The 26,566-nt window shown below is 46.2% G+C and overlaps 1 protein-coding gene across 1 annotated transcript in view; it reads left to right on the top strand.

The window, feature by feature from the left end:
• Positions 1–7,155: 7,155 nt before the first annotated feature.
• RNF128 (ring finger protein 128) overlaps positions 7,156–26,566 on the top strand; it is a 54,849-nt gene continuing 35,438 nt past the window's right edge. Inside the window, exon 1 of the mRNA XM_075573318.1 lies at positions 7,156–7,722. Coding sequence (XP_075429433.1) covers positions 7,314–7,722 — 409 coding nt within the window. The 5' untranslated portion in view covers positions 7,156–7,313. The remainder of the gene's footprint in view (positions 7,723–26,566) is intronic.

The following is a 26,566-nucleotide window of genomic DNA, read 5'->3' as shown; positions in this document are numbered from 1 at the left end:
ACACACTGCAGCCACAATCAAAAATGCAGCACAACACAGCACCTCTACACCCCTCCCTCCCCCCCCCCCCGAACACACACACAACACTGCACCTCTATACACAACACACTTCTTTGCAGACACCCCCCCCCCCCCCCCCCCCAATTCAACTGAATCTGCTCAGAAAATCTCACTCAGTCAGCTCGGGAGGGGGAGTCAAACCGTGGCTGATACTTTTTGACCAATCCCCTGCCATGTCTCAGAGCTTTTACTTAATTCAAACCAATCCCCTGCCCTGTCTCAGCTGTTCTGAAAGCTGATTGGCTGGAAATAAACAGAATGAAAACTGCATTTTGCATTCTGCTAAAATTCAGGGCATTACTGATTGGTTAAAATTCCGGGCATTATCCAATCAGAGAGCAGGGTTTTCAATAATGCCCTGAATTTTACTGCTTTAGCCTATAATCTTTGGTAATGTGTTTTCATTCAGCTAGTTTGCGTATTCCATGCAGTGCCCACCCACGCCCAAAAAACAGCAATTCTACCCATTTCTAGGACAATTGGTCGCGGCCGTTAAGCCACCCCTCCCCGCAGGGGCATTTTGCTGCCACGTTAAGCCCCTAACCTTACCCTAATACTAATGCTACCCCTTACCCTAAAACTCTACCTTTAACCCGCCTACCCTAACCGCTAAAACCCCTTAAATTAACTTACCTAATCACCGAAACGGCCAGCCACTGAGTGTCCAGCGGCAGAGGTGAAGGCCCCCTCACGCCCAAATACCAGCGCTATCTGTGACCAAATGGTCGATTCTGATCCTGCTTCCCTTCAGAAGCCTATATAAATGTAACGTCTATAAAGTCGGTATATTGCCCCCTAAGCATGTCCTACTTTTATTTTTTGTAATAATTTTTTTTTCTAGTGTTAAAAAACCGTGATGTAATCCCTAGCATCTGATGTTACGTATCCTTTAGACCAGGGGTGCGCAAAGTTTTGGAGCTGCGCCCCCCCTCCTGCGCGACAGCCCCAGCGCTCGCGCCCCCCCCCCTTCTCTGTGACTGGGCGTCATTTCACGTGCACTACCATGGCAACGCGTGCATCACATGACCTCGCAACGTCATTTGACACTGCGTTGCCATTGCGATGCGTCCAGAAGACCACAGAACCCCAGTAAGTTGAGGTTGCAGATGCCTCGTGCGGACCCTGACATTTAACTTAAATTCCTCGGGGAAGAGTGCGGGGCCGCTGCAACCGCCGCGCCCTCCCAACAAAATCCTGCACACCCCCCTGTTTGAGCAATCCTAATTTAGACCAGGGGTGCGCAAAGTGGAGGGCACAAGATTTTTCTGGGGGTACGTGGCCGCTGCAGAGGTCCCCCACGCTCTTCCCCACAGCATTTCAATTAAGTGCCGGGGAATCGCGTGAGGCCTCTGCAGTGTCTCCTACCTTGTCTTCGGCAACGCTGCGTCAAATGACGCCGTGGGCTCATCTGACGTGTTGCAATGGTAACGCGCATCAAATGACGCCGCGGGTCACGTGATCCCACGTGTCATTTGACGCTGGATTTTAGCTAAGGGGGAGCGTGAGCACAGGGGCTGGCAGGGAGGGTGTGCGCACCCCTGCTTTAGGCCTCAGGCATGGTCAGCGCTTAGGCGCCCCCGTGCTGAGGCGCGCGTAAGCTTACCAGTGAGCCCCTGCAGCCGCAATGAGATCGGCTTTAGCAGGGGATCGCGCACGCTTCCGCCCGCTTGCGGAAGCGTGTTTCTTTACAAAATTTTGTGCAGGGCCGGTCACGTGAGCTGTTCGCCCAATGAGGGCGCGAACCAGCTCCGTGACGTCACAGGCCCCCGCCCCCCGACACGCCCCCGGACGGCTGAAGTCTCTATGGACTCAGCCTTAGACTACACTAGGCTCTGGGGAGAGCTTTATTTTAATCTCCCAGACACTTCATATTTCAAACGCTTATATCTCCTGAATGAAGCGTCAGATTTTAAACATAACACAGCTTTGGCTGATTAATGTTGGCAAATTGAGGGCCAGAGATAGCAGGCACCGGCCTGCTCAATTCCCAAAGCTGCTATTCTGGGAGTTGACATTTTCAGTAGGAAAATATTGAGCTGCAATAAAATATATTTGTTTTTATTTTATTTAATGCTGGAATTGACAGCCATCTTTAAAGAATTGCAAAAAATAAATAAAAAGAGCACTAGACTTGTTTTGCTGAGGCATACAATGAATGCAAAGTGTTAGGAGACAAATTTGTCATGACTCAGACACAGGAAGTTGGAGCAAAAAGATGATTTTATTGATTGCAGGATTCTGGGTGACAGCAGTCTCGCGCGGGATTCTGGGTGACTGCAGTCTCGCGCGGGATTCTGGGTGACTGCAGTCTCGCACGGGATTCTGGGTGACTGCAGTCTCGCACGGGATTCTGGGTGACTGCAGTCTCGCGGGGGATTCTGGGTGACTGCAGTCTCGCGCAGGAGAAGTGCCACACCAGACATGCAAAGCAGCATTTATTCATAGGAAAATGCAAAGTAGAAAGTGTCAGGTGACCTGTAAAATACAATGATCACCAATTATCATAGTCTTTCGACGTCCTCGCACAGCCTGACACTGCTCACATGATATACTCGCGCATGCAGCAGGATACTTGACTTTCACCCACTCTTAACAAATGTAAAACAAACATGTTTACATATATTTCTACATTCCACTTCCCTATTTCAAGGGGACAGTGTATTTCCAGGTAACGACATATTTCCTATAACTACTTCCCAATTAGCGTATTACCTTCTTTAGAAAAAGCAGTGGTACTGTTTATTGAAACATACTTTGTTTTCTTTGACAATTTCCTCGTATATATTTAACTACTTCACACCGATTTCCAACACATACCTTGATTAGATCACTTTCTAGAGCCAGAGCCTCATAGTGATTGGCTTTTGTCCTTGTGGCCCTAGTTCCAGCATCCACTGTCCTCCGTCGTCTTCCCTCATTTAATCCCACCCAATAAAATAAATCCATTTAATCTCATACCCTGTCCTGAAAGATCTCACAAATTACAGGGAGTATCTCTCACTGCAGATCAGTTCAGCTCATTTTTAGCGCTGTTGGTCTAAAAGTCTTTCTGTTTAGTGCTTTTAGCCATTAAAATACCCTTATTTAACCCAAAACAAACACATACCCTATAACGGCACTCCTAATTAAAATGGGAATCTAACTAATGTGATGAATAAGCTAAATCCCCTTATCACATAATCTTTACTTGTCCTACTATCAAATTCATTAAGTACATTTGTGGTTATACCCGTGTATATTAGAGTACCAGTGATGGATAGATTGTGAATTCAACTGAAGAAAAAGAGAATAAACATATACAGTATAATCAAAAGTAAAATTAGATACTGCTGCTCAAACCCTTTTGAGGCACTGTTTCTTGAGTCCTTCAAAGTCACGTGTTTTGTGAACGTAGGGGAGTGTAATACCAACCCAAAGAGGTTCCGGATGCGGCACAGGATCCCGGATGCGGCAGAGATCCCGGGATGCGGCACAGGTCCCCGGATGCAGCAGAGGTCCCCGGATCTGTCAGAGGTCCCTGGATCTGGCAGAGGTCCCCACATATGGCTGAGGTCCATGGATGTGGCAGAGGTCCATGGATGTTGCAGAGGTCCCGGATAATCTGACAATAGGTGAACGCCTCTCTGTCTCCGTCTCCCCAACCCTACGCGGCAGAGGTCACGTATGATCTGACAATAGGTTGTTGGGCTTCCTCAGGAAGTCTTTAATCAACTTTGTTGTGTGTTAATATTAAGAATGTATCAATATATGACCTACATTTACTACGCTTCAATATTGATGTACGTCAATGGTAAAAAAAAAATATTTTACAGCTGTATTTCCGAAACGTCTAATTTTTAAATAACGCTGCGATAACTCATCTTATTGCAGCAATAAGCGAGGGCTAAATTGCTGGCCAGGGTTGCTTATTAGTATGCAAATGAGTATGCATCACCTAATTACATATGCAGCCACGTTACATTTAAAAACCGTATCACAAATGAGCAGGCAAATGTATGGAAATTAAGAATTAATGGTTAATTGCCTATTCACATGGTACTCACTAAATTCTGACACCTGCCTATATTGGGCTACCGCCAAAAAATTGTTCCAATTTTTTATGACCAACCCCAGGCTGGCATAGGGCCGATCTTGTCTATGTATATAATGACCACTATAGACTTAGAGAAAAAGAGAAGAAAACTTGCAGCACTCAAAAGAAACACAACAACAGTGTGCTAAAAGATAAACAATGTTTTCAAGTATAGCACATACAAATATCACTTGTGAGCACAGTCACGTCTCAGACAGGTCTACAAACCGGCTTTTCACCATTATCTCCTAGCATACAATGCTTCCACTACAGCAAGGGATTCTGGGAAATTGCATGCACACCCTTTCCTTCATGTCCCTTTTAACAAGTGATATATTTATTTGCTGGACTATGTACGGTGGGGGGATTTTGTCACTTTTTTTACCCAGCATAACTTATATTAAAATGTACAAATATGCAGAGTGGTACTTATTACGCGTAGCAGACGCACAACGTTTCGGCAACAGCCTTTGTCAAGTGCACTATAGACAGGCAATATGAGTCTAGCCAACTAGAATGAATTATATGAATCATTTCCGCATATGTATTTCTATGTTACCTCCTTAGAAACCCAGGTGGCCGGATAGTCATGCTCAACCCATGACCAGTTAACCACATGGACTACTAAAGGCTTAACATTTGCACATAGGGCAGGGGTGGGCAACTCCATTCTTCAAGGGCCACCAACAGGTCAGGTTTTAAGGATATCCCCGCTTCAGCACAGGTGGCTCAATCAGTGGCTGTCTTCGACTGAGCCACTGGTATTGAAACAGGGATATCCCTAAGACCTGACGTGGAGGTGGCCCTTGAGGACTGGAGTTGCCCACCCCTGACATAGGATGTTTATGTTGATTGTTAACCCCTTTAGTGCCTGAAGTTATTCCCTAGCAATGCATTGGTAACCTCTGCCATGGTTGTTTTTTGTAATCGGCCTTTGGCATAATCCTATGGTAGAAAAGTCCACGCACACACTAACACACGGAATGGGGCATTTGACCGCCCGCGACCATATCGCCACTGGCGCCCTGCCACCAGGACTACTCACCCCAGCTCACCTCGCCACCTTCCCCCATCTTTAAATGTCCTCGGATCTCCCCTGGCACAGGGCGCCGCTCCAACGGCATTTGCGATCACGCCCGTGCGTCCGCACCAGCAGAACACTCCCACAGTGGGAGTGTCGGGCTGGTGCACATGCGCGCTCCACTCACGAATGCAGTCGGAGCGGCGGCCGCGTGAGGCGCCCTGTGGCTGGGGAGATCCGAGGACATTTAAAGATGGGGGAAGTTGGCGAGGTGACCTGCGGTGAGTAGTTTGGCGATTTGGTCGCGGCCAAACATCGTTGACCACGCACATGCGCATCTCTAGTGCTGATTAACGCAGATTTCTATGAGTTGATGCTTTGGATTGCTAGGATTATTTAACGCCGAGTTACTGTTTTTTTGCGTTGAATATCGCAACCTAATGTAGATTGTAAGCTCCTAGGACAGGGAAGTCCTTCCCACTGTCTCAGTTTGTCTTATCATATATGTACACTCTTGTTGTGTTATCGTTCTCCCTTCCACATGGTACCGCGCCGTGGAAAAAGTTGCCGCCACACAAATAAAGGATAACAATATGATTCCGTAAGGTGCGGACGTCAGACAAAATATTGATGCGATCTTCATTTTTTTTACAGCGCAGATTTTCAACACAGTAATAACTAGACTAAACAAAGAAAAAACGCTCAGGAAACAAGTTAACGGAACCCATTTTTTGACCTGGATGACGCGTGACGCACACTGGCGTACCCGCCTGCACTTTATTCTTTACTAACCATCTCTGCTTGTTAAGTCCGTGGCAATTAACTTTTTGTATTGGGAAACAAAGTTTCGACTGATGCCTCTTACGCCGCTGGATTTTGCTACATTGATGTGCTTTATTGTGGTATCGTAGCATTCGTTTCGTGGGAACACGTATTCCGTGTACATTGCGTGCATTTTGCATATACTATTTGAAAAAAGAAGCGCAAACTGAATATTTCACCAAAGTATTCAATAAATTAAAATATAATTGTGCTGCTTAAAAAAAACAGTTTCTAGAAACTGTGTGCATAAATAAATGTGAAATAAGGTAATGATGGTAAATGTCTCTGCAATGTCCTCTCTTAAAAATAAATAGAGAGGACATGGCATAATACAGTTTTATTATACATAAAAGCGACGCGGGGAGAGAAAGATTACACTCATACTCCCAGTTCTTTGACGCATTGAGTGTTATAAGGGCACACTCATACTGCTCATACCGCACCCGAATCATCCAGCCAACTCGTCCTTGAAAGTGTTCTCTACTTCGGCAGGCTTGATCCTCCAATCTTCGTGGCCGTCGGCGCCGGCACTTCCGCGTCTGCGACGGGCAGCAGTACGCAGCCCGCTTGAGTCAGACGTCCAGTTACTGGCTACGGGGTCCTCCGAGGGTCAGAAAACCCCTGTATGTGACCTACAACTTTTCAGTACATATTTAGTGTAGATATTGTCTTTATGTGCATGATGTTTGGTATCCAATTTTCTCTAGACTGGGCGGTCCAGACTTCTGCAAGTCTTTACTTATTTTTAGAGAGAGATATTTTTTTTTTTTTTTGCATTTCCTACGGTTTGGGACTGTTGCAGCAGCTGAGTTTATTGTGAAGATAATTCTGTTTCTCCATTTTGTGTCAATAAGAGGGCGTTATTTTTATTAAGTTTTTTTTTTATTTTAGTCTGTCTAAATAAACTTTTTGGATTTTTTGGTATACCCCCAGTGCTTACTTTGGAGGGTCTTTTTTTTCCTTTTCCTATTTACAGTAATATCTAGGTCCCTGTTTGCATAAGTGTTAAAACGAATGTGTTAGTCTCCAGCTAGGAATGAGCACATACAGTTTGTGAACAGACGAGCCTGCTCTGTCTCCTGGTAGGGGAAGGACTGCTATTTACTTTAAAAGCAGCCTCACTTGTTATACTGGTCAAGGGTTTATTTGATAAGGCAGGTGAAACAGAGATGACGCGTTCAGGGTTTATGTTGCTAGAAGAGGTGTCAGTTACCTTTCCAGAACTGAAACTCCAACCTGCACAGGAGGATTATCCAGGACGCACCTCGCTTGTTCAGTCCTGTAGCGATCCGTTTAAATCTCTTTGCACGCCTGTTCTATTACCTAAAGGAATAAACCATGCCGCAGAAGACCGAGGCTTACCTTCCTTGCCTCCTGATAATTAGTATATTCTTAAACGCAGAAGCTACGGAGGCGGCCGAGGCGAATGCTTATTTAAATCTATCCTATTTCAGTTCACAGTTGAACGTCACTATCACGATGGAATGCGAGTGCGGCCTGTATGGGATAAACTCGCCTGTGGCCAATGCCAGAGGAGTAGTGGGCATTCCGTTATCGGGCGACCTCAAAGCCTGCCATACAAATACCCAGTTTTCCACCACGGAGAAGCCTTGGGTTGCACTTATTGAAAGAGGAAATTGTACATTTGCTGAAAAGATTCTCCTGGCTGCCAGCAAAGGCGCAGAAGCCGTGGTGATATATAATACTCCGAGCAGCGGCAATCACACCATCCCAATGCTGCACTATGGTAAGGGCTTATTAACTCTTTGAAAGCTGCTATTTTTCTGTCTGCTGGGAAATGCCACTGCTACTTTGTGTCTGCAGTAATGATACAGTGAAATAATTGGAGTTGTCTGGCTATTGTTCTGCGGACTTTCTGGAATAAATGCTGGTATCTGATAGGCAGCTCTGCGACCTGCAATTGTTGTGCTGCTTTTGTGTGTAGCAGTTGGGGTTTGTAAATGCAAATTAATGGCGCGCATATCGCCTGCTGACACGTGCTTATTAAAAAAAAAAAACTTTCTTTCCAGTTGTGACAGATGCGCGGTGTTGACGGCTTTAAGAAATAAAAGGGGTGTAGTAAAAAGCAGTTTGAGTTAACCCCTTCATCGCTGCAGGGGTTAGAGTGGTTGTATGTGCAGATGTCCTGGCACAAAGTAGTATTTGTAGATGTAGCATGTTGTAGCAATGGACCAGAAGCCATGTGGTTACAGGTACCCATCTGTCAAAAAAAAACCGGTAGGGAAAACAATACTGCTGCATTATTAGAAACATAACACGCTGGTATTTTAACTTCAACATCTACAGTTAACCACATAGGCCAGGAGTGGCCAACTCCAGTCCCCAAGGGCCACCAACTGGTCAGGTTTTCAGGATATCCCTGCTTCAGCACAGGTGGCTCAGTCAAAGACTGAGCCTCTGATTGAGCCACCTATGTTGAAGCAGGGACTGATTGAGCCACCTGTGCTGAAGCAGGGATATCTTGAAAACCTGACCTGTTGTGTGCCCTTGAGGACTGGCGTTGGCCACCCCTGGTATAGAGCTTAAAATATAGATAGACGATTGTACACCAATCTTTAGTTTTACATAATAATAACAATAATTACACAACATCCCCAACAAATACAGAAATCCCTGCGCCTTGTGCAACATGGGGCAGCATTTTGCAGCTGGAGCCTGCCGGGTTTAGACAAGATATGACTTGCTTACAGTTGCCTAAACACTAAGAACTCTGCAAACTTCCTTACTGAATTTCAACTTGAAGTAATCATATGTTAAAAAAAAAATCTTCAGCCAGATGCATTTTTCTACTGGATACAAGATAGAAATGTCTAGCTAAGGCAGATAAAAGCTTTGAGTGCGTTGCGGTGACATTATGCCCACGGGATACAACATGAAAAAAAGAAACTTGGTTTGTTTCACTAATGCACAAGCCTGCTTGTCAGGTTGGACTCCTCTGTGTTTCTAGATGTCACAATGGATTCTTCTCTGAGTTCCACCCAAGTGACCAAGTGTAACCGAGTCATAGCTCATAAATAGAATATCTCGTAGCAGCGAGAACCTTTTTGAAAACTCATTTCCTTCCAGAGAGGCTCTTTAGTTGGGAAAGGGGTTTGCTCGCTTTTAAATAAACATATATTTATTTATACAAAACTAGCGGAATGGGGGGGTGAGTGTCCAAAGTAGGAAGAGTTCGAAATATATTTTTTTTAATTTCTTACACCCCCATCACTTGTGTAACCCCTACACTTCCCCCATCAACTGTGTGACCCCTACATACCCCCCTTCACCCCCAAACCTGTCTGGACCCTGCTCTTGGGTACCCTCAACCCCTCTCCCCCACCACTCCCTATAACAACTACCCATCTCCTTCCTTGCTGTCCTGGGACGCCGTCTCCTCCGCCGCATCCTATCCGCCATCCACAATTTCTCTAAGCAAGTCAGCCACTGGGTGTTGTGCCTGGTAGGCTATGTATCTGGCACGTGACATCATAATGAGTTGAGTTCTACAGCTGATTCTTTGTATGGAAACATATATATATATTATACAAAGCTATGGGCCAAACATACCAAGACCCCATCTACGCTCTTCCTTTTGATCCTGCTAGATAGCATGCCAAGTTCGGTGGCTCTTGGACTAATCGTGTGGATTTGTATAGCCGGACAAACAAACAAACTTTCAGAATTATAGTACAGGCGGGCCCCGTTAATACTGAGGGTTCCGTTCTATGGCCCCGCCGCAAAGCAAAAATCGCCAGAAAGCGGCGTCTCCTGCAGGTCTGCGCATGCGTAGACCTCCATTCCCCCCTTATGTGCATGCGCGACCTACGTTCTACGCATGCGCATCCTCGGCACCCCCCCTTTCTGCGCATGCGTGACCTCAGCAGCCCCCGTTCTGCGCATGCGCAGACATGGCGGCCCCCTTCTCGGTGCCGCCATATGAGCAGAACACCGAAATGCGGGGCGCCAAAAAGCGGGGCTCTACTGTATAGATATTGTTGTAAATATAGATATTGTTGTAAAATAAAGTTATTTTAACTGTTATATTTTTTGGTGCCAACGTGTACATCAGGGGTTCTCAACTCTAATCCACAAGACACCCCAACAGGTCAGGTTTTCAGGACAGGGGGCTCAAGCAGTGGCTCATATTGGCTGACGCAGCAACTGATGAAGCCACCTTTGCTGAAGCAGGGATATCATGAAAACCTGGCCTGTTGGGGGGGGGTCGGTCCTTAAGGACAGGAGTGGAGAACATAATTGGCCATATTTAATAATAGGTGCTATTCCATAAGACTTGCCATGCAGAAGGCACTTTATGGACCATTCACTTGAACATGTCTCTTCCAGCAGCTGAAGGGGTCTTGTGAAATACGGATGGACAATGATGCATTAAGATTTTATCCTCAAGGAAACTGCAGCCTCAATGGAGGCTGACCGTGGCCCGACCACAGTTGGCCCACGCCCAAAAGCCTAGTACACTAATTTCCCATTAGGATTAACACAACAGGGGTCCCTGCTTCTGAATGGGACTCCCGCTGCTTTAATCCTACCGGGCAGCGGCAGTCTGGAACAGCTGCGCAGTGAGAGCAGAGAGAAGCGGCCCCTGCGCCTGCACAGCTCTTACAGGCTGTTTTTACTTTTATTACATAGTATTAAAGCAGGGGGTCTCCGGAAGTTGAACCGCATTACGTTCCTGCTTCAGGCGCTACAGGCCTCCGTATCGAGTGCCGGTATCTCCTACAAGTCTAGATCTCCCTTGTTATGGCCCACGGGACTGGGGCATTTAAACTCGCAGGAGACACCGGCACCCCATACTGAGGCCTGTACCTCGTCAAGCAGGGGGTCCCCGGACCTGAAAGTAATGGGGTTCCGCTCCAGGGAGCCCCTGCTTTAATCCCAAAGAATAATTGTTTCCATACTCCATGATCAGCTGAGTGCTACAATGATGCTCCAAAGCACCGAGGAACACACGGGTACAGGTACAAGTTTAAACATCACCCACCTGAGAGGTTTGCTACCATAGGGAATATTAATGGTGTAACATACTTCCATCATAAAAGTCGTAACTTGCCCTAACTATGACTTCACTCCTACAGAGGAGCCTGGCTGTGAATGGGTTAAGTGTAGCTTCTTTTATGCACTGCTATTTACAGTCAGGTTTTTACATGTGGTGTACTCTTCATTCTTAAGGCTAAGAATTAAGCTATGCAGTAATCACACACTTAGAGTAATTGGCTGTAAAATTCTTTGCTGTAAAAGTGTTTGCCACATGGAGTTGCAGAAAGATTATTCATGTAGTTAAAACAGAGCAGGGCATGTAGGTGGCTTTGCATAGCTGTTCATATCACACACACACGTCTGTGTATGTGTGTTTCAGCATTAGGTTTCTTAGTTGCCTAATTACATAGCAATCTTTGACCCCTTTCATGTTCGTGGGACCTTCACTGCTTTGTAGATCGATGGGTTGTAGGCCTCACCAACCGTAAAAGGGTTAATCATTTTCAAAGATTGATTTTGTAGGATCGTGCTATTGTAACCCCACAAATGAATAATAATGTTATGTATATCGCATTTTTCTCCCAATGGGACTCGAAGGGCTTCACACATTTAAAGCTAACAGTTACAAACAAATAAAGGGGAAATATTTACAGCTATTTAAGAAACCATATACAAGATAAAAAAAGATATATAGGATGAACAGAATATAGAATGGAATAATACTGTAAGCATTGAAGACCTGATATGTTGTGGTCAGGGGAGGATTGGGACAGGTATCGTCCTGGGCGATATCTGCTTTACTGGCCCTCGTCCATGACGCAGCATCATGTGACATCGCATTGTCATGGCAATGCGTCGCATGTGCCATCGGGTCGCCATGACAACGTGACGCTGCAGGAGGAGGTGCAGCTCCGGTAAGAGACATTTGCAGAGGCCCCGCGCCCTCCCCCGACAATCAGTTGAATTGTTGTGGGGAAGAGCGCGGGGCCTCCGTAACCGCCATCAAGCCCCCCCCCAAGCCGTTGCCCCAACCGAGCAACCCTCCCCCCCCCCCCCAAGGCGGCCCATGGACCCACTGGCTCACCAGACATTTGCTCTGTTTCCCAACAGCCTAATCCAACACGTTGGGGTTCACTCATCAAATGCCTTGGTGAAGAGGTGAAGAACAGTCCTTTTCTGTTATTCCCTGTGTTTTAGTAAGAAGATAGTATCAATGCAAATCTTTGGGATATTGTTTTTTATCAGATCTCAGGCGCACGTCTAAATGTTGCGAAGTTGAAGGTTGCTATATGTGTTGGGTGAGCTTGCCAAGGAGTATTGATTTTGGGCTGTGTGTATATTGTATGTTGCATAAAATCTTGGAGGAATCTGATTTCTGCATTTTCAACGGATTCACACAGAGCGCATCGCATTGCCAAGGCATGGTTTCGTTTGTTCTGAGCGTGCCATCTTATCATCAGGCCGGTAATTTGATGCCTAATCAAACCTCACCATTTCATTACATGTTCCATCAAAAGTTTCCATTTTTAATGGACTTGTTATTTTCTATAGTTCATTCTGATTACTAGTGTCATACTATTAAGATGGGATCACTACGTCCAGCCAAGGTCACACATCAAACTCCTCAAGTCCTCAGAAATAAACTTCCCGTTTCCATCCTCAACATGTCACGACAATTAGAATATGCTACAGAAGAAAGCAATTTATGTAGCAATTTGAAAATCTGACAAGGATTAATTTAGAAAGACACCATTCAATGTTTCCGTTTGAAGCAATGTTGAGAATTTTCTCCACTGTGTATCCAGCACTGAATGTGAAATGTTATATGTTATAATGAGACAACAGTGATACCTAGTGGCCAAAAGGTTGTTTCCATTGTTGGATAGTTGCAGTTGATTAGAATTAAGTAGAAATAGCCGTGTTAGTCCAGTTGCGATAGTGCGGAGTAAATGAGTACTGTCGTATTAGGTGATAACTTTTTTTATTTAGACTAACAATTGATATTATAAGACAAGCTTTCGAGAGTTCTCCTCTCTTCCTCAGGTCAGCAATCCTGAGTTATAGAATATTCCATGAGTTAAACACAGATGTTTAAAAAAAAAAAAGAAAAACAAGACAGCCATCTAAGGCAGATGATGCAGGAAGGAATAAACAGACAGGGAAATAAATGGATGAAAGGGGCAGTGAGACACAAGACCATACTCAGTTGAATAAAGGAAGAGTTGGGGGGGATATCAGTGGTATGTATGTATGTATGTATCTTTATTTATATAAGGCCCACAGCTGTACTGAGCACTTTACAAGAGAGACACTGCAGGGAATTATAATACAATAAGTGCAACAAATAAGATCAGACAATAGGAAAGGAAATCCCTGCCCCGGAGAGCTTACAATCTAAGTCAGTGATTCCAAACCAGGGATATGTGGAGCCCTGGGGCTACTTGAAGCAGTCTCAGGGGTTCCTCCTATGGACCACAAACCCCCCTTGGGGTGGTGTTTTTTGGTATGTATGTTGTAGGGTGGATTGAGAGATCGTGGGGTAATTGACGGAAGGTAGGGGCGAGTGAGAGAAGAGAAGGGGGCAGGAGGGAGTGAGTGAGGAAAAGAGGGAGTAAGAGTGAGACGCAAGGGATAAATACATTCGAGGCGGGAGGGGGGAGAGTTAGTGAGACGGATGGGAGAGAAATACCTGGGTAGAGGGTGGGAAATAGAGGTGACACGTGAGGTGTGAAATGTTGTGACTGACCCCTGTCGAACCTAATATGTGTCAGCCAGATAGGGGTTTCCCCGAGATTTTTTTAAATACTTCAAGGGTTCCTCCAAACAAAAAAGGTTGGAAATCACTGATCTAAGTGGTATGTTGGGAAACCTACAGAAACGGCAGGTTTGGGAATAAGTGCAGTAGGTGGCAGTCATTGGTAGGAGTGACTGTGGGTGTGGGACAGTAGCCATGAGTCCAGGCTAATGAAATGCTTCATTTAAGAGATTAATTTAAAGGTTTGTCTTAAAGGTAGGGAGAGAAGGCGCTTGGCGTGTATTGAGTGTGAGGGAGTTCGACAGGTATGGGGCAGTGAGGGAGAAAGGATTAAGACAAGAGAGAGCCGTGGGGTGGAAGGGAAACAGTTATGGGTACAGCACAGGAGACGAGCAGAGGCACAATGAGAGATCAAGTAGGGAGGAGCAGATGAGCCTTGAAGAGGTGGTTAAAATGATATAGGGATGTATCAAAATGTGTCTCTAATAGACGCTAATTTGTTCCTTTACATTGTTTAAAGGTAATAATGTTGAGGCGGTAATAATAACCTCTGATTCTGAGAGACTGGCAATGCTTCCACATTAAACATTGGTGTTGTGCAAAGATAAATTGTTGCACTATGCTGTGGATAGAGATGGGCGGATCTGTTGAAATTCGGATTTTTTATTTCAGAAATGTTTTTTTACAAAAAAGTTACAAATGGTGCAAATTTTTCCCTTATGCTTTACTTTTATCTACAAGCAAATGATCGCTATGCAAGCGTGCAAACTTTCTCTCGTTTTCACATTTTCGAGTATTCAATATATTTTTTCTTAAACCTAGTGGGGGGCGATGGGGGGGTTGGGTAGAACTGTAACACATTTTGCTGAAGGATGGGCCCATGTCTAGTTGTGGAGCAATAGCAGCATGAGACATGGCTTCCAGCGTGTGCACAATGATGCCCCTAGTTTAGGGGTGGCTAACCCCAGACCTCAAGGGCCACCAGTAGGTCAGGTTTTCAAAAACTAAGCCACTGATTGAGCCACCTGTGCTGAAGCAGGGATATCCTTAAAACCTGACCTGTTGATGACTCTTGAGTACTGGAGTTGGTAAACCCTGCCTTAGTTAATGATCTGCTGAAAACAAAATGTGTCAAGCACTCCGCAGACAGAACATAATTACCACCTAGTGCTTGAAGACTTTAGCAGAGACAGTTCTGGATGGCCACCACCTCACCTGGGTGTCAATGGCACTTAACACCGGATCAAACTCCTGGACCCCTTATCGGGGCTTAGTGTATCCTGGACAATGGGGCAGATTCGTCCAACGCCAATGTGTTGTATCGCACCCGATCCGGTATTAATTGCGAGTGACTTGAACACCGGGTTAATACTAAATCAGATGCAATACCCCTTATAACAGTTAATACATTCTGGCCTATGTACCATAGCTCTGTTCCCCTACATAGGTTCTGTTTCACGATTCCTAACCTGCACCCTACTCTCGCCCAGAGTTCTTCCTTGCTTCTCTGTGCCTTCTAATATTCCCCATTTCTGTTCCGTTTTGGGGGGACTTTATTCCTTCAGTCTGGTATGGGCAAAATACAGTGAAATCCTAAGAGCAGGCAGTGAAGGCAGCAGAGTGATAACAATAGTAGGGGATATAGAGAAAGAGTTTGTGAGAGAAGGGTGGGGTGGAGAGGAGAGGGGTGTGGTGGGAGAAAGAGATAAAGCTAGGGCGGAGAGAGAGGGGGCTGGGGGACAGAGAGGGGAGGTGTGGGAGAAGAGGGGAGGTGTGGGAGAGAGTAAGGAGAGGGGAGAGAGAGAATGAGAGAGAATGAGAATTGTTTCGGGCAAGTCCCACCAACATACATAGATTCCATAAATAAATGAATGTTTAACTCCTGATGAAGCTCCTGTGAGTGAAACGCGTTGGGTGAGTGTGCAGACCCTCTGGAGTCCACTGATCAGTGTGGAAGACTATTCTGAGGATCCTGGACCGAGATCTGCACGTGATACACACAGACGCACTGTGTCTTTAAGGCTAAGGCCCTGCTCCCTCAGTCAGCGCGCCCGCAGTGCAGACAGGCGGGGCGCTGACAGACACAGACCGCGATATGCGGTCTGTAGGGAGCGGGAGCCGGGGCTGGAGTGGGAGGGAGGGGCGTGGTTTAAGCGGAGGGGGGCGTGGTTTAAGCGGAGGGACTCGCTACCCTCCCTCCCCCTCCACGGGCTCGGGCTCCCGGGCTGCAGGAGGGAGCTGCTGCGGGCTGTCCTACTCACACGCTGACACTCAGGCACACACACACACTCAGGCACACACAGACACACAGACACGCACTCATGCACACACACACATACACAGACAGGCACTCACGCTGCTTTCCCTCCACACACTCCTCCCCGCTCCCCGAAGCCTCCCCTCCTCATTGGCTCACAGCCACACCACATGACACGTCGACGCTTGGGATTACAATTCTCTTGAATCCCCTAGCGGCTGACGCGTCACAGCGTGTAGTGAGCTGTGCAGCCAGGGGGGACCGGGACCTGCTCGGGAGGATTCCCCTGCTGGTGGGGAACGCTCGTGCGGCCGCCCGCGCCGCCGGGCGCAGCGGGTCCCAGGCCTAAGGGAGCCGGCTATCGCGCTGATTTTTCGCTCTCCTGTCAGCCGGAAGTTGACGGTAGAAGCAGGAAGAGGCAAGATCAGTGAGCTGCTGCTGGCTGCCGCTGCTGAGGCCGAGTCACTCCTGCGTGGGGGTGCCGCCGAGCTACAGGGCCTGGGACAGCTGGGAGAGTTATCCCAGCTCTCCCCCTCTGGCGGCCGCGAAACCCCTGAGGGGTGCTCGCGGAACCCCAGTTGAAAATCACTGCCCTAGAGTGCCATGTACCCGTGCACGGGTCCTGGGCACGAGATGATTACACTTTCACAAAGACCTGCCACTGAGTATTGAACTAAGGTATTTGACTCAACTGTCTAAAACCTCATCCACAAGGTGTAGCAATAAGTAATATGCCATTTTCCTAATGCTCTCATCTATCAACCACACTGGGATGCTCGTGCTTCTCTTGGCTCATCAGGTCTCCGATCTTAAAGCTGCAGTTCAGTCTTTTTTTTTTTTTTTTACTTCAATAGCTTTATGTGGGCAATCTCTAATTACCTAAAGAACTGTATAGCTGCAGGTCAATTCATTCTCCATGTATTGATCGGCGAAATTTGGTGACATCATTAGTGAAGGGATCTGTTTTTCTTCTGCTTCTTTCTCTCAGTGGAAGCTCATGAATATTCATGAGCACTCCTGCACTGACATGTGCTAGAGGGAGGGCAGGGCTGACAAAGGGGTGTGCCAGGGCTTATGACAGGACATGAAGGGGCAGTGCCTTAGCAAATGGCTGTTAAAATAGAATACAAGAAAATTTGTCTTTCAAAGTTGTTTTTTTTAAAAACACAAAATGCTAAAAGTATTTTTTCTTACTACAGAACTGATTTATTAAAAAAAAAACACATGCAGGATACGGATTGAACTGCAGCTTTAATAACCGCAGAAAGAAGGGTCCAGGTGGCTCCCAAAGTGGCGTTTAGCATAGTAGTCACTTTAATAAAACAAATACCACAGTATATATTGACACAAAGTTAAGTCTGTAGTGAATATCACTCATCGCTATTCTCTCTTGTTTACTCTCATTGGGATCCCAATGCTTGGAAGACATGTGCGCTCCAATTTGTAGCGTTATTGATTGGTTCCCTGTCCCCCTGTAGAGACCCTTTTTACATTTGTAGGTGATCACTCTTCTGAAATATCCGCCACTAGAGGGCAGTAACTGTCTTCGTCTCATTCATCCAACAGGCTCTCTGCCACACTCAATGTTGTACAACGTGATATAGTGACGTATAAATACAACACCGTATTGATATTCTGCAGCTATTTACGTTTACACAAAGCAGTAATCTGTTTATCAGAGGATTCGTGTAATACTGCATAATCCACTTAGATTATAAAATCTCCGGGGCAGGCATTCCCTTTCCTATTGTCTAACTTTGTTATTGTATTATAATTCCCTGTACTGCATTGTCTCTTTGTAAATCGCCGAGTATACGGTGGGCACTATATAAATAAAGATGTGCATACATAATGCTGTACAATCAATGAGAGGTTGCAAACCTATGTCTATGCAGTGCAATATATATGTATATTCTGCAAAGTGTGTTTAGAACTAAGAAATATAGGACCAAGCAAAAGGAAAGGTACAATTAGAAAGTATGCAGTAAAGGGCACAGCCATGCAATGTACAGTGGTAATAAAGATTAGAATGACTACTCTGTGCTTACACAAAGTTGTAACATAGGATAAGTGGGAGATAAAACGGGATGACGTAGAGATTCTATAAGTGATACTTATCCAAAAGGGATAAGGTGGTAACTGTGAAGGGGATTTTGCTTTACAACTGTTATTTAGCTAGTTAGCCTCTTCACTAATAGAGGGGGCTTCAGTGGGTGGCTGAACCCTTTGACAGCAAAATGGTTAACAATGGGGGAAATTAATACTATTAACTGATGGTAATTTATAGGCGTATTCTGTACATAATCACACAACATTTCCCCATATGAAAGAAAGCGACGTTTTAAAAGAGATATGATATCAACTCCAAAAATTATTTCTAAAACCTAATTGTTAGTAAATTGTGTGCTTGGTTAAAGAGTGGAATAAGTTAGTTAAATAAAAGAGTGGCATTGCTTATAAACACAAAAAGCCCCCTACAACCCGTCTGCGCACATAACTCCAAGTGTCATTTGGGAGAAAACACAGGTAACCATTTCTTTCAGTTCTGGCGTCAAAGAATAACATCAAAAAATGCAATTCAGGAGCTAGTAACGGGTTCGCACACATCATGTTAGGTTCATTTATCCCCTTCACAGCAAAGGGGGTTGCGATTTATTTTTTGCTGGCAGCCGCATCAGCTGGTGACATAACAATGACAAAGCAAAATAAGTTACAGGTTCGTCCCCTGCTTCTATAGGCTGCTTCCCATATCTGCCCTGGTTATCAGTGAGATGTTACTGACGCTAGCATAATGTGGCCTTCTTATCAACACACATTTGCAACAATTTGCTGGGACGTTAAACAAGATCAGCAATCCACTCGGCTCGCCATTTTTTTTTTACCTGAAACGAAGCTGCTGTATGGACCCCCCCAAAATCTGGGGACTCCCTGATTCCCGCAGTAGGGGCACCAGACACCAAATGTCAGTGGGTTCAGGACTCACTCTAGCATCGTCCAATGACATTACAGCAGGGGTGGCCAACTCCAGTCCCCAAGGGCCACTAACATGTCAGTTATTCAGGATATCCCTGCTTCAGCACAGGTCACTGAGCCACTGATTGAGCCACCTGTGCTGGAGCAGGGGTATGCTGAACATCTGACCTGTTGGTTGCCCTTGAGGACTGTGGTTGCCCAACCCCTGCATTACAGTTTCTCTTGGGGACCCCAGAAGCCATGTTTGTAGTTTTTGTTTGAGGTTACTGTACATTTACATTTCTTATTACCGTGGGGCTGGGAGGTCCCTGGAGTTTGGTTTATGCACAGTAAGTTTTTAAAACAAAAATCAATTTCAAAGGATTGCTGCTTTCACATCGCTGGCTAAAAACGGAGCTCAGTGATAATGTCGGCGTCTTGAAGTGAGTGAATCCATTCAGTGTCAGCTCGGAGATACCAAAAGGAGATTGTAAGCTGTTTGGGACAGGGTCTCGTTTCTCCAGCCAGTGTCAGTACTATATAAGAGAAAAATGACAGAACCACATTTATTGAAGAAAAAATGTTATTGAAAGTAATTACACAGAAAGGTGGGGGGCCGTGCTGATCCTGTCTTCCAGGCAGTAACAAAGGAGGGAGAGGGAGTAGGGGTGTGATACCTTTTATTGGACCAACAAGTAGTTGAAATGTTACAAGCTTTCCAACCTCTCTGGATAGGGGTAAGACCTGATGAAGGACCCTGAGTGGTTGGAAAGCTTGAAACATTAACAGGGCCGCAGACTAGAGCTTCAACTGGGCTCCCCACCCCCCTCCCCGGGTCAGTGCCGCCCCCCTCCTCCCCTGTGTCTGCATCATCCCCTCCCCCGTGTCAGTGGCTTTGTATTCGTGTCCCCCTCTGTCTCTCACTCACTCTTCCCTCCCTCTCTTATACCCCCTCTCTTCTCTCTCCCCCTCTCCGCTATCGCTCAATTACCCCCTCTCTCTTCTCTCTCCCCCCTCGGCTTTCACTCAATTACCCCCTCTGTCTTCTTTTTCCCTCCCCTCCACTATCACACAATTACCCCCCTTTCCTCACACCCATTTCCCCATCCTCCCCTGCCCACACACACACACAATTCCCTCCAAAACCCACACAACCCCTCCGCCCCCCATACACACACACACACACACACAATACCCTTCCCAATACATAAACTACCCCCCCAACACAGACCACTACCCCCCCCCAGATACAAACACCACCCTCTCTCACACACACACAAATACACTTCCCCCCCCACACATGCACAAATATACTTACCACTTCCCCTCACAAATACACTTACCTTACACCCCCCCACAAATACACCTTACTTACACAACCCCCGCCCACAAATACACTTACTTTAACCCCAACCCCACAAATACATTTACCTTCCCCCACAAATACACTTACTTTACCCCCAACCCCACAAATACATTTACCTTCCCCCACAAATACTCTTACTTACCCCCGACACACACACAAATACACTTACCATCCCCCACAAATACTCTTACCTTACCCCCCACACAAATACACTTACCTTCCCCCCTCACCCCATAAATACACTTACCCTCCGCAAATACACTTACCACCCCCCCCCAATATACTTACCACCCCTCACAAATTCACTTATCACTGGTTGCCGTCGCCTGCTGCCTGCCGCCAGAAGCCGGCTCTTCCCCAGCTGCTGCTGCCTCACCCCTACTGGGCCACTCTCTCCCGCCGGTGCACGCCGGAAGCTGAGCCTGAGTTCCGGGTGCACCCATGTTGGAGAGAGAAGCTCGGCGTGGAACGAGGCAGCAGCTGAGGAGAGGCCCGGCGTAGGATGAGGCAGCAGCTGAGGGGAGTCCGGCGGCAACCAGAGGCCCGGCAGCTGGGCCCCGTCTCTCCTCAGCTGCTACCTCATCCCACGCCGGGCCTGTCTCTCTCTCCAACTGATGCGCACCGGAAGCTGGGTGCTCAGCTCAGCTTCCGGCGCACACCAGTTAGAGAGAGGCCCGGCGTGGGACAAGGAAGCAGCTGGGGAGAGCCAGTATTCCGGGCCCGGCGGTGGATAGCAGAGGCCCGGCCAATGGACGCGAAACTTCTAACGCCACCGGTCCTGGGACACTTGTCCCGGATCTCTCCCCCCTGTTGGCGGCCCTGCATATCAACTATTTGTTTGTCCAACAAAAGATATCATACAACCTACTCCCTCCTTTGCTTCTACATGGAAGAAAGGACCAACACGGCCCCCCGCCCTTGAACATAATGAGATTCTTCTTTGATAAATCTGGCGCTGTTTTTGACACCAGTTTGTTGCCATTTTCTGCAGTCATGAGATCCTCGGCTATTCTATTCCTTATTTCCAACACATATTTGTATGGCGACACGTTTAGAAAAGAAACAATTACCATCAAGATGTAACTTACCCCGAACGAGTCCTGCCCAGACTTTCAGGTTATTAAATCAGATTGGGGGAAAACCAAAACAGGCTGAAGCTTTTCTCTAGCAATGTTCTATTCCACAACAAATGCATACGGCAAGATTTCTTTAAAGGGGCGATCTAGGTCACTAGGACCAAAATGAAGTAATTCCAGTGACATGTTTAAGGGGTCTCACATGGGTGATGGATACCCTTTTTTACCCCGATCTGACACTTAAAAGAATTTTTTTTATTACTTAAGCTTTTATTGATCGTTTTTTAAGAGTAAGTATTATAAGTATTTTTTATTTATTTCTCAAGATAATTAGGGAAGGGATTTGATTTCCTCTGGCTGCTCCCTTTGGCGTGATGTCACTGCATGATGTCACTGTGTGATCAGCAGAGCACTTGTACAGCCAGAGTTCCCCCACCCCTTATCTTTATTGGTTTTCTGATAAGGACAGGGGGGATAAGGGGAAAGAAAACACTGGATTGACAAACACTTCCCCATTTAGAGACCCCCTAAGAAATTCAACTGTCCGACTATGTGGAATTGCATCTTTAATGTTCATTTTCTGAAATGTTAGATGTTTTTGTTAAATATTACTATCGAAACATGTTTTGTACCCGATCCCTTCTTTTATAACTCTGCCCTGCTCACTGTAACATTGGAATCTCTGCTGCATCCTACCACAGCCAAGTATGGGTCCCAAACCAGCCTTTAACCACCTCACTGCCAGAGAGGCCTGCTGCAACTCATTGCAAAGGATTCGGATAACATGTATATTAAACGGTGAAATAAATGACTGTTACGAAACAGCAGAGAGGGTGATAATGATCTTTATTGCCATTCCAATGTACGTTGTAAAGGCCTTGGATGGCTCCAAAGAATCTTCAGATGTTCAAGTCTTTAATTCTCCCATTCTACATACCTGGACTGGATGGACTCGTCTCAGGGAGTCAATATAGAACCCATGGTTTGAGCCTATCATTAACTGGGCTGTTCAACATCCAAGATGAAGTAGAGATACTGCATCTAATGAGCTTGAGTTGTCTCTGTTATTACTGATAATTGGGCTGGATAAATAACCCAGATCACCCTTAGCTTCCTTTGTCAGATTGAAATCCCTCTGTGCCCTTCTCTCTTTCTCCCTCGGGCTGTGGAGCCTTTTCTGCCAGCTCCTACCAGAAGGAGAATAACAAGGCAAACTTCTGTCTTAACAAGCTCATTAGTTTGCACTTTATGTACTAATAACGTCATCTTGGTGGTTGTACTGGAGACGCAACTCAAAAGGGGGGGGGGGTGTTTATCGAAGCTTTCCAACTGCAAAATGGGTACAAAGAATATTAGTTTATAATAACTTTATTTCATATAGCGCTTTTCTCCCAATGGGACTCAAAGTGCGTCACAATTACAGAGTAGTGCGTGGTATGCAGCACTGTACATAAGGTTTTTTACAGACACCGTCCCTGCCCAAATAAACTGTCAATCTAATTTTGGTGCCTGAGGCACAGGGAGATAAGGTGACTTGCCCAAGGTCACAAGGAGCCGAGACCAGGAATTGAGCCAGGCTCCCTTGCTCAGTGTTCATTGTTATCAGAGTCCGTGTCTTTACTCACTGAGCTGCTCCTTCTCCTAATATCAATAAGTGCCACTGAAAGCCCGGATTCCCCCCTTTCATAAATCAGATTTAGCTATTAAATGCTCAGAACTTGTCAGAGCCAAAAATAACTGCTGAAAAAAAAGTGATGTCATATATATTAATAGTTTTTTTTAATAAGTACTTTAAGTATTTACAATATTTATCTGTCTACTTTATATAGTCATGTTTTGCAATTAGGCAACAAGGAAGTATCGTGTCAGATAATCTTTGATCTGAAATGGCAGACAACGAAATGTTCCGCTCAAGTATTCACCCTCATTTCCTTGTTTCGTCTAACTCAGGGGTCATAATAACTGAGCCACCTGTGCTGAAGCAGGGATTTCCTGAAAACCTGCCCTGCTGTGGGGGTCTTGAGGACTGGAGTTGGCCACTTCTGGTTAACCCATTGAAGTACAGTACTGTACTTTTGTTCAGCCATTCTTTGTGGACAGAAACACTTCAGTTAATCAGAGCAATAAGCTCTGTCCAGACACCTTTGGGGCCATTAACAATGAAGGGAGTTGAAGTGTTTGTGGAGCACTGGAATTACAAATACATTGTAACGTACATATCTGTATAAATGTTTGCTCGGCAAATAACATACTATCACTAGAAAAGAAAATGCGCGCCATTCTGTAAGGCCATTGGGGACTATTTAGTAAGGGTCGCGCGTGTGCCCCAAATGTACAGTACTAACCTGAAATCTGCTCCATCAGCATCAAAACATATCTTTTCTTTTCTTTGGCACATAGAAAGGGATGCAAATAGTACTCTATGTAATTAAAAAGGAAGTTTCTGTGCACCCACAAAAAAGGAGAAAGTGCGTCTAGAATGTCCCCCAAAATCCAATTTAAATAGTCAGTTTATTTTGTCAGCGCATAATTAAGTTGCGATGTATCAACCAAACATTTGTCTTGATGCAGCACAGGTAGAAATTACCAAAATGTAGCACAGTACAATAAGGCCGGAGGACAAACAAAAAGTAACAAACAGCCCCAAGGAGCTTACAATCTATAAGGAAGGGTAAGTGAAAACATGGGGTACAGGGGGATGAGAAGGTTGGTGTGTGTCGGATAGCTGTGTGTTAACTGAAGGAGTTGGTGTTGGGGAAGCAGTAAGTGGGATTGTGCAGAGGTAGAGCTGTGAGAGCAGGTAATGTGTGAGGGAGTTGGTGTTGGGGAAGCAGTAAGTGGGATTGTGCAGAGGTAGAGCTGTGAGAGCAGGTAATGTGTGAGGGAGTTGGGGAAGCAGTAAATGGGATTATGCAGAGGTAGAGCTGTGAGAGCAGGTAATGTGTGAGGGAGTTGGCGTTGGGGAAGCAGTAAGTGGGATTGTGCGGAGGTAGAGATGTGAGAGCAGGTAATGTGTGAGGGAGTTGGTGTTGGGGAAGCAGTAAGTGGGAGTGTGCGGAGGTAGCGCTGTGAGTGCAGGTAATGTGTGAGGGAGTTGGTGTTGGGGAAGCAGTAAGTGGGAGTGTGCGGAGGTAGAGCTGTGAGAGCAGGTAATGTGTGAGGTAGTTGGGGACGCAGTAAGTGGGAGTGTGCGAAAAAGAGCTGTGAGAGCAGGTAATGTGTGAGGGAGTTGGTGTTGGGGAAGCAGTAAGTGGGAGTGTGCGGAGGTAGAGCTGTGAGAGCAGGTAATGTGTGAGGGAGTTGGCGTTGGGGAAGCATTAAGTGGGAGTGTGCGGAGGTAGAGCTGTGAGAGCAGGTAATGTGTGAGGGAGTTGGTGTTGGGGGAGCAGTAAGTGGGATTGTGCAGAGGTAGAGCTGTGAGAGCAGGTAATGTGTGAGGGAGTTGGCGTTGGGGAAGCAGTAAGTGGGATTGTGCAGAGGTAGAGCTGTGAGAGCAGGTAATGTGTGAGGGAGTTGGGGAAGCAGTAAGTGGGAGTGTGCGGAGGTAGAGCTGTGAGAGCAGGTAATGTGTGAGGGAGTTGGTGTTGGGGAAGCAGTAAGTGGGATTGTGCAGAGGTAGAGCTGTGAGAGCAGGTAATGTGTGAGGGAGTTGGCGTTGGGGAAGCAGTAAGTGGGAGTGTGCAGTGGTAGAGCTGTGAGAGCAGGTAATGTGTGAAGATGGAAATGCTTCAATATGCATCTGAAATACTTTACTCAAGACCAAATATAGAGCACCTTTAACACCTGCAAACGGCAGCAAATGGCTGACACCCTTTGTACCGCCTTTGGAGCGACTCGGGTGTTATGTCCCAGAGATTCACTGGTGGAGTGAAACCGCCACTTTATGGCTATTATAAATACTATTACGCTCCTAATTCGTATTTACTGATACGTGGTTTAAATAAATAAAAATACACATCGTTCTGTTTTACTTGAAATTTTATCAATTAGGTATTGATCATGACACAGTGCATCCAAGTTCAACAAACTATGAGGCTCAAGTATCAGTACGGGCTATCGCACCCATCCCGGCGTTAACGACTATTCATGTCACTGGGAGTCACAACCAGAATGGGTGCGATAACCCATACTGACACTTGATAAATGTGTCACATGTATGAAGCCTTGATACATACGATGTACATTTTATGAAAGCTTGAACTACTTTTTTTTTTTTTTAACACTAAAATGTTGCAGCACAATAAAAATTTAAATGTGCCCTTAGTACAGTGCATAGGCGCCGCCATGTTTAACGCCTACTTATTCTATAACTACTGGCAAAGCAAGAGATGTAAGGCCTAAGCCATGCTCCCTGCTGGCGTGCTGAGGCGCAGGGAAAGCGGGTGCTTTCCCTGGCCTTGCGGTTGCTTACCGCACGTGCTGTCAGCGGGCCGTCAGGGGGCGGGCACGTCACTGGCCGGGGGCGGGCCAGTGACGTCACGGAGCGGGTTCGCCCTCATTGGGCGAACCGCTCACGTGACCGGCCTGTCACGCCGGCAAGCGGGGGAATTTTAAATTCCCCTAAGACCTGCGCTTCCGCAAGCGCGCGGAAACGCAGGTGAGCCCCTACTAAAGCCGCTCTAATTGCGACTGTAGGGGCTCAGTGCTGAGCGGGAGCGCGCGTCAGCACGCTTCCGCCAGCAAGCGCTAAACATGGCCAAGGCCTAACCTTTCTGCTGTCGCAACCAGCGACTCCATAGGATTGCTGAGTATGTAAGGCAGGAATGACCAGCTCCAGCCTGCAAGGAACACCAAGGGCGTAAGGTTAGCAGGATATCTCTGCTTCAGCGCAGGTGGCTCAATCAGTGGCTCAGTCAAAGACTGAGCCACTGATTGAGCCACCTGTGCTGAAGCAGGGCTATCCTGCTAATCTTACTGCCTTGATGGCCCTTGAGCACTGGAGTTGTCCACCCCTGATGTAAAGTGAACAAACAGTGCTTAAATAACAAAACAATGTCAGAGATGAGTGAAGGAGCATGTAAACCTCAAGAAGAGCTGTGATAACTTGCCCTCGCTTTAATGCGCCCATGTCAATTACAATATAGGAGCTGTTTGAAATTTGAGATTTAGCTCCGAACTGAAATTACTGACCGGTTTATTTATTTATTTTTTCATTGCTTTAGTTTTCATCCTTTTGGCCTGAACACA

This window comes from Ascaphus truei, chromosome 16, assembly GCF_040206685.1.
Source record: "Ascaphus truei isolate aAscTru1 chromosome 16, aAscTru1.hap1, whole genome shotgun sequence".
NCBI lineage: Eukaryota > Metazoa > Chordata > Amphibia > Anura > Ascaphidae > Ascaphus > Ascaphus truei.
Note: the sequence above shows the minus strand (reverse complement) of the source record. Positions and strands in the feature narration are given on the sequence as shown.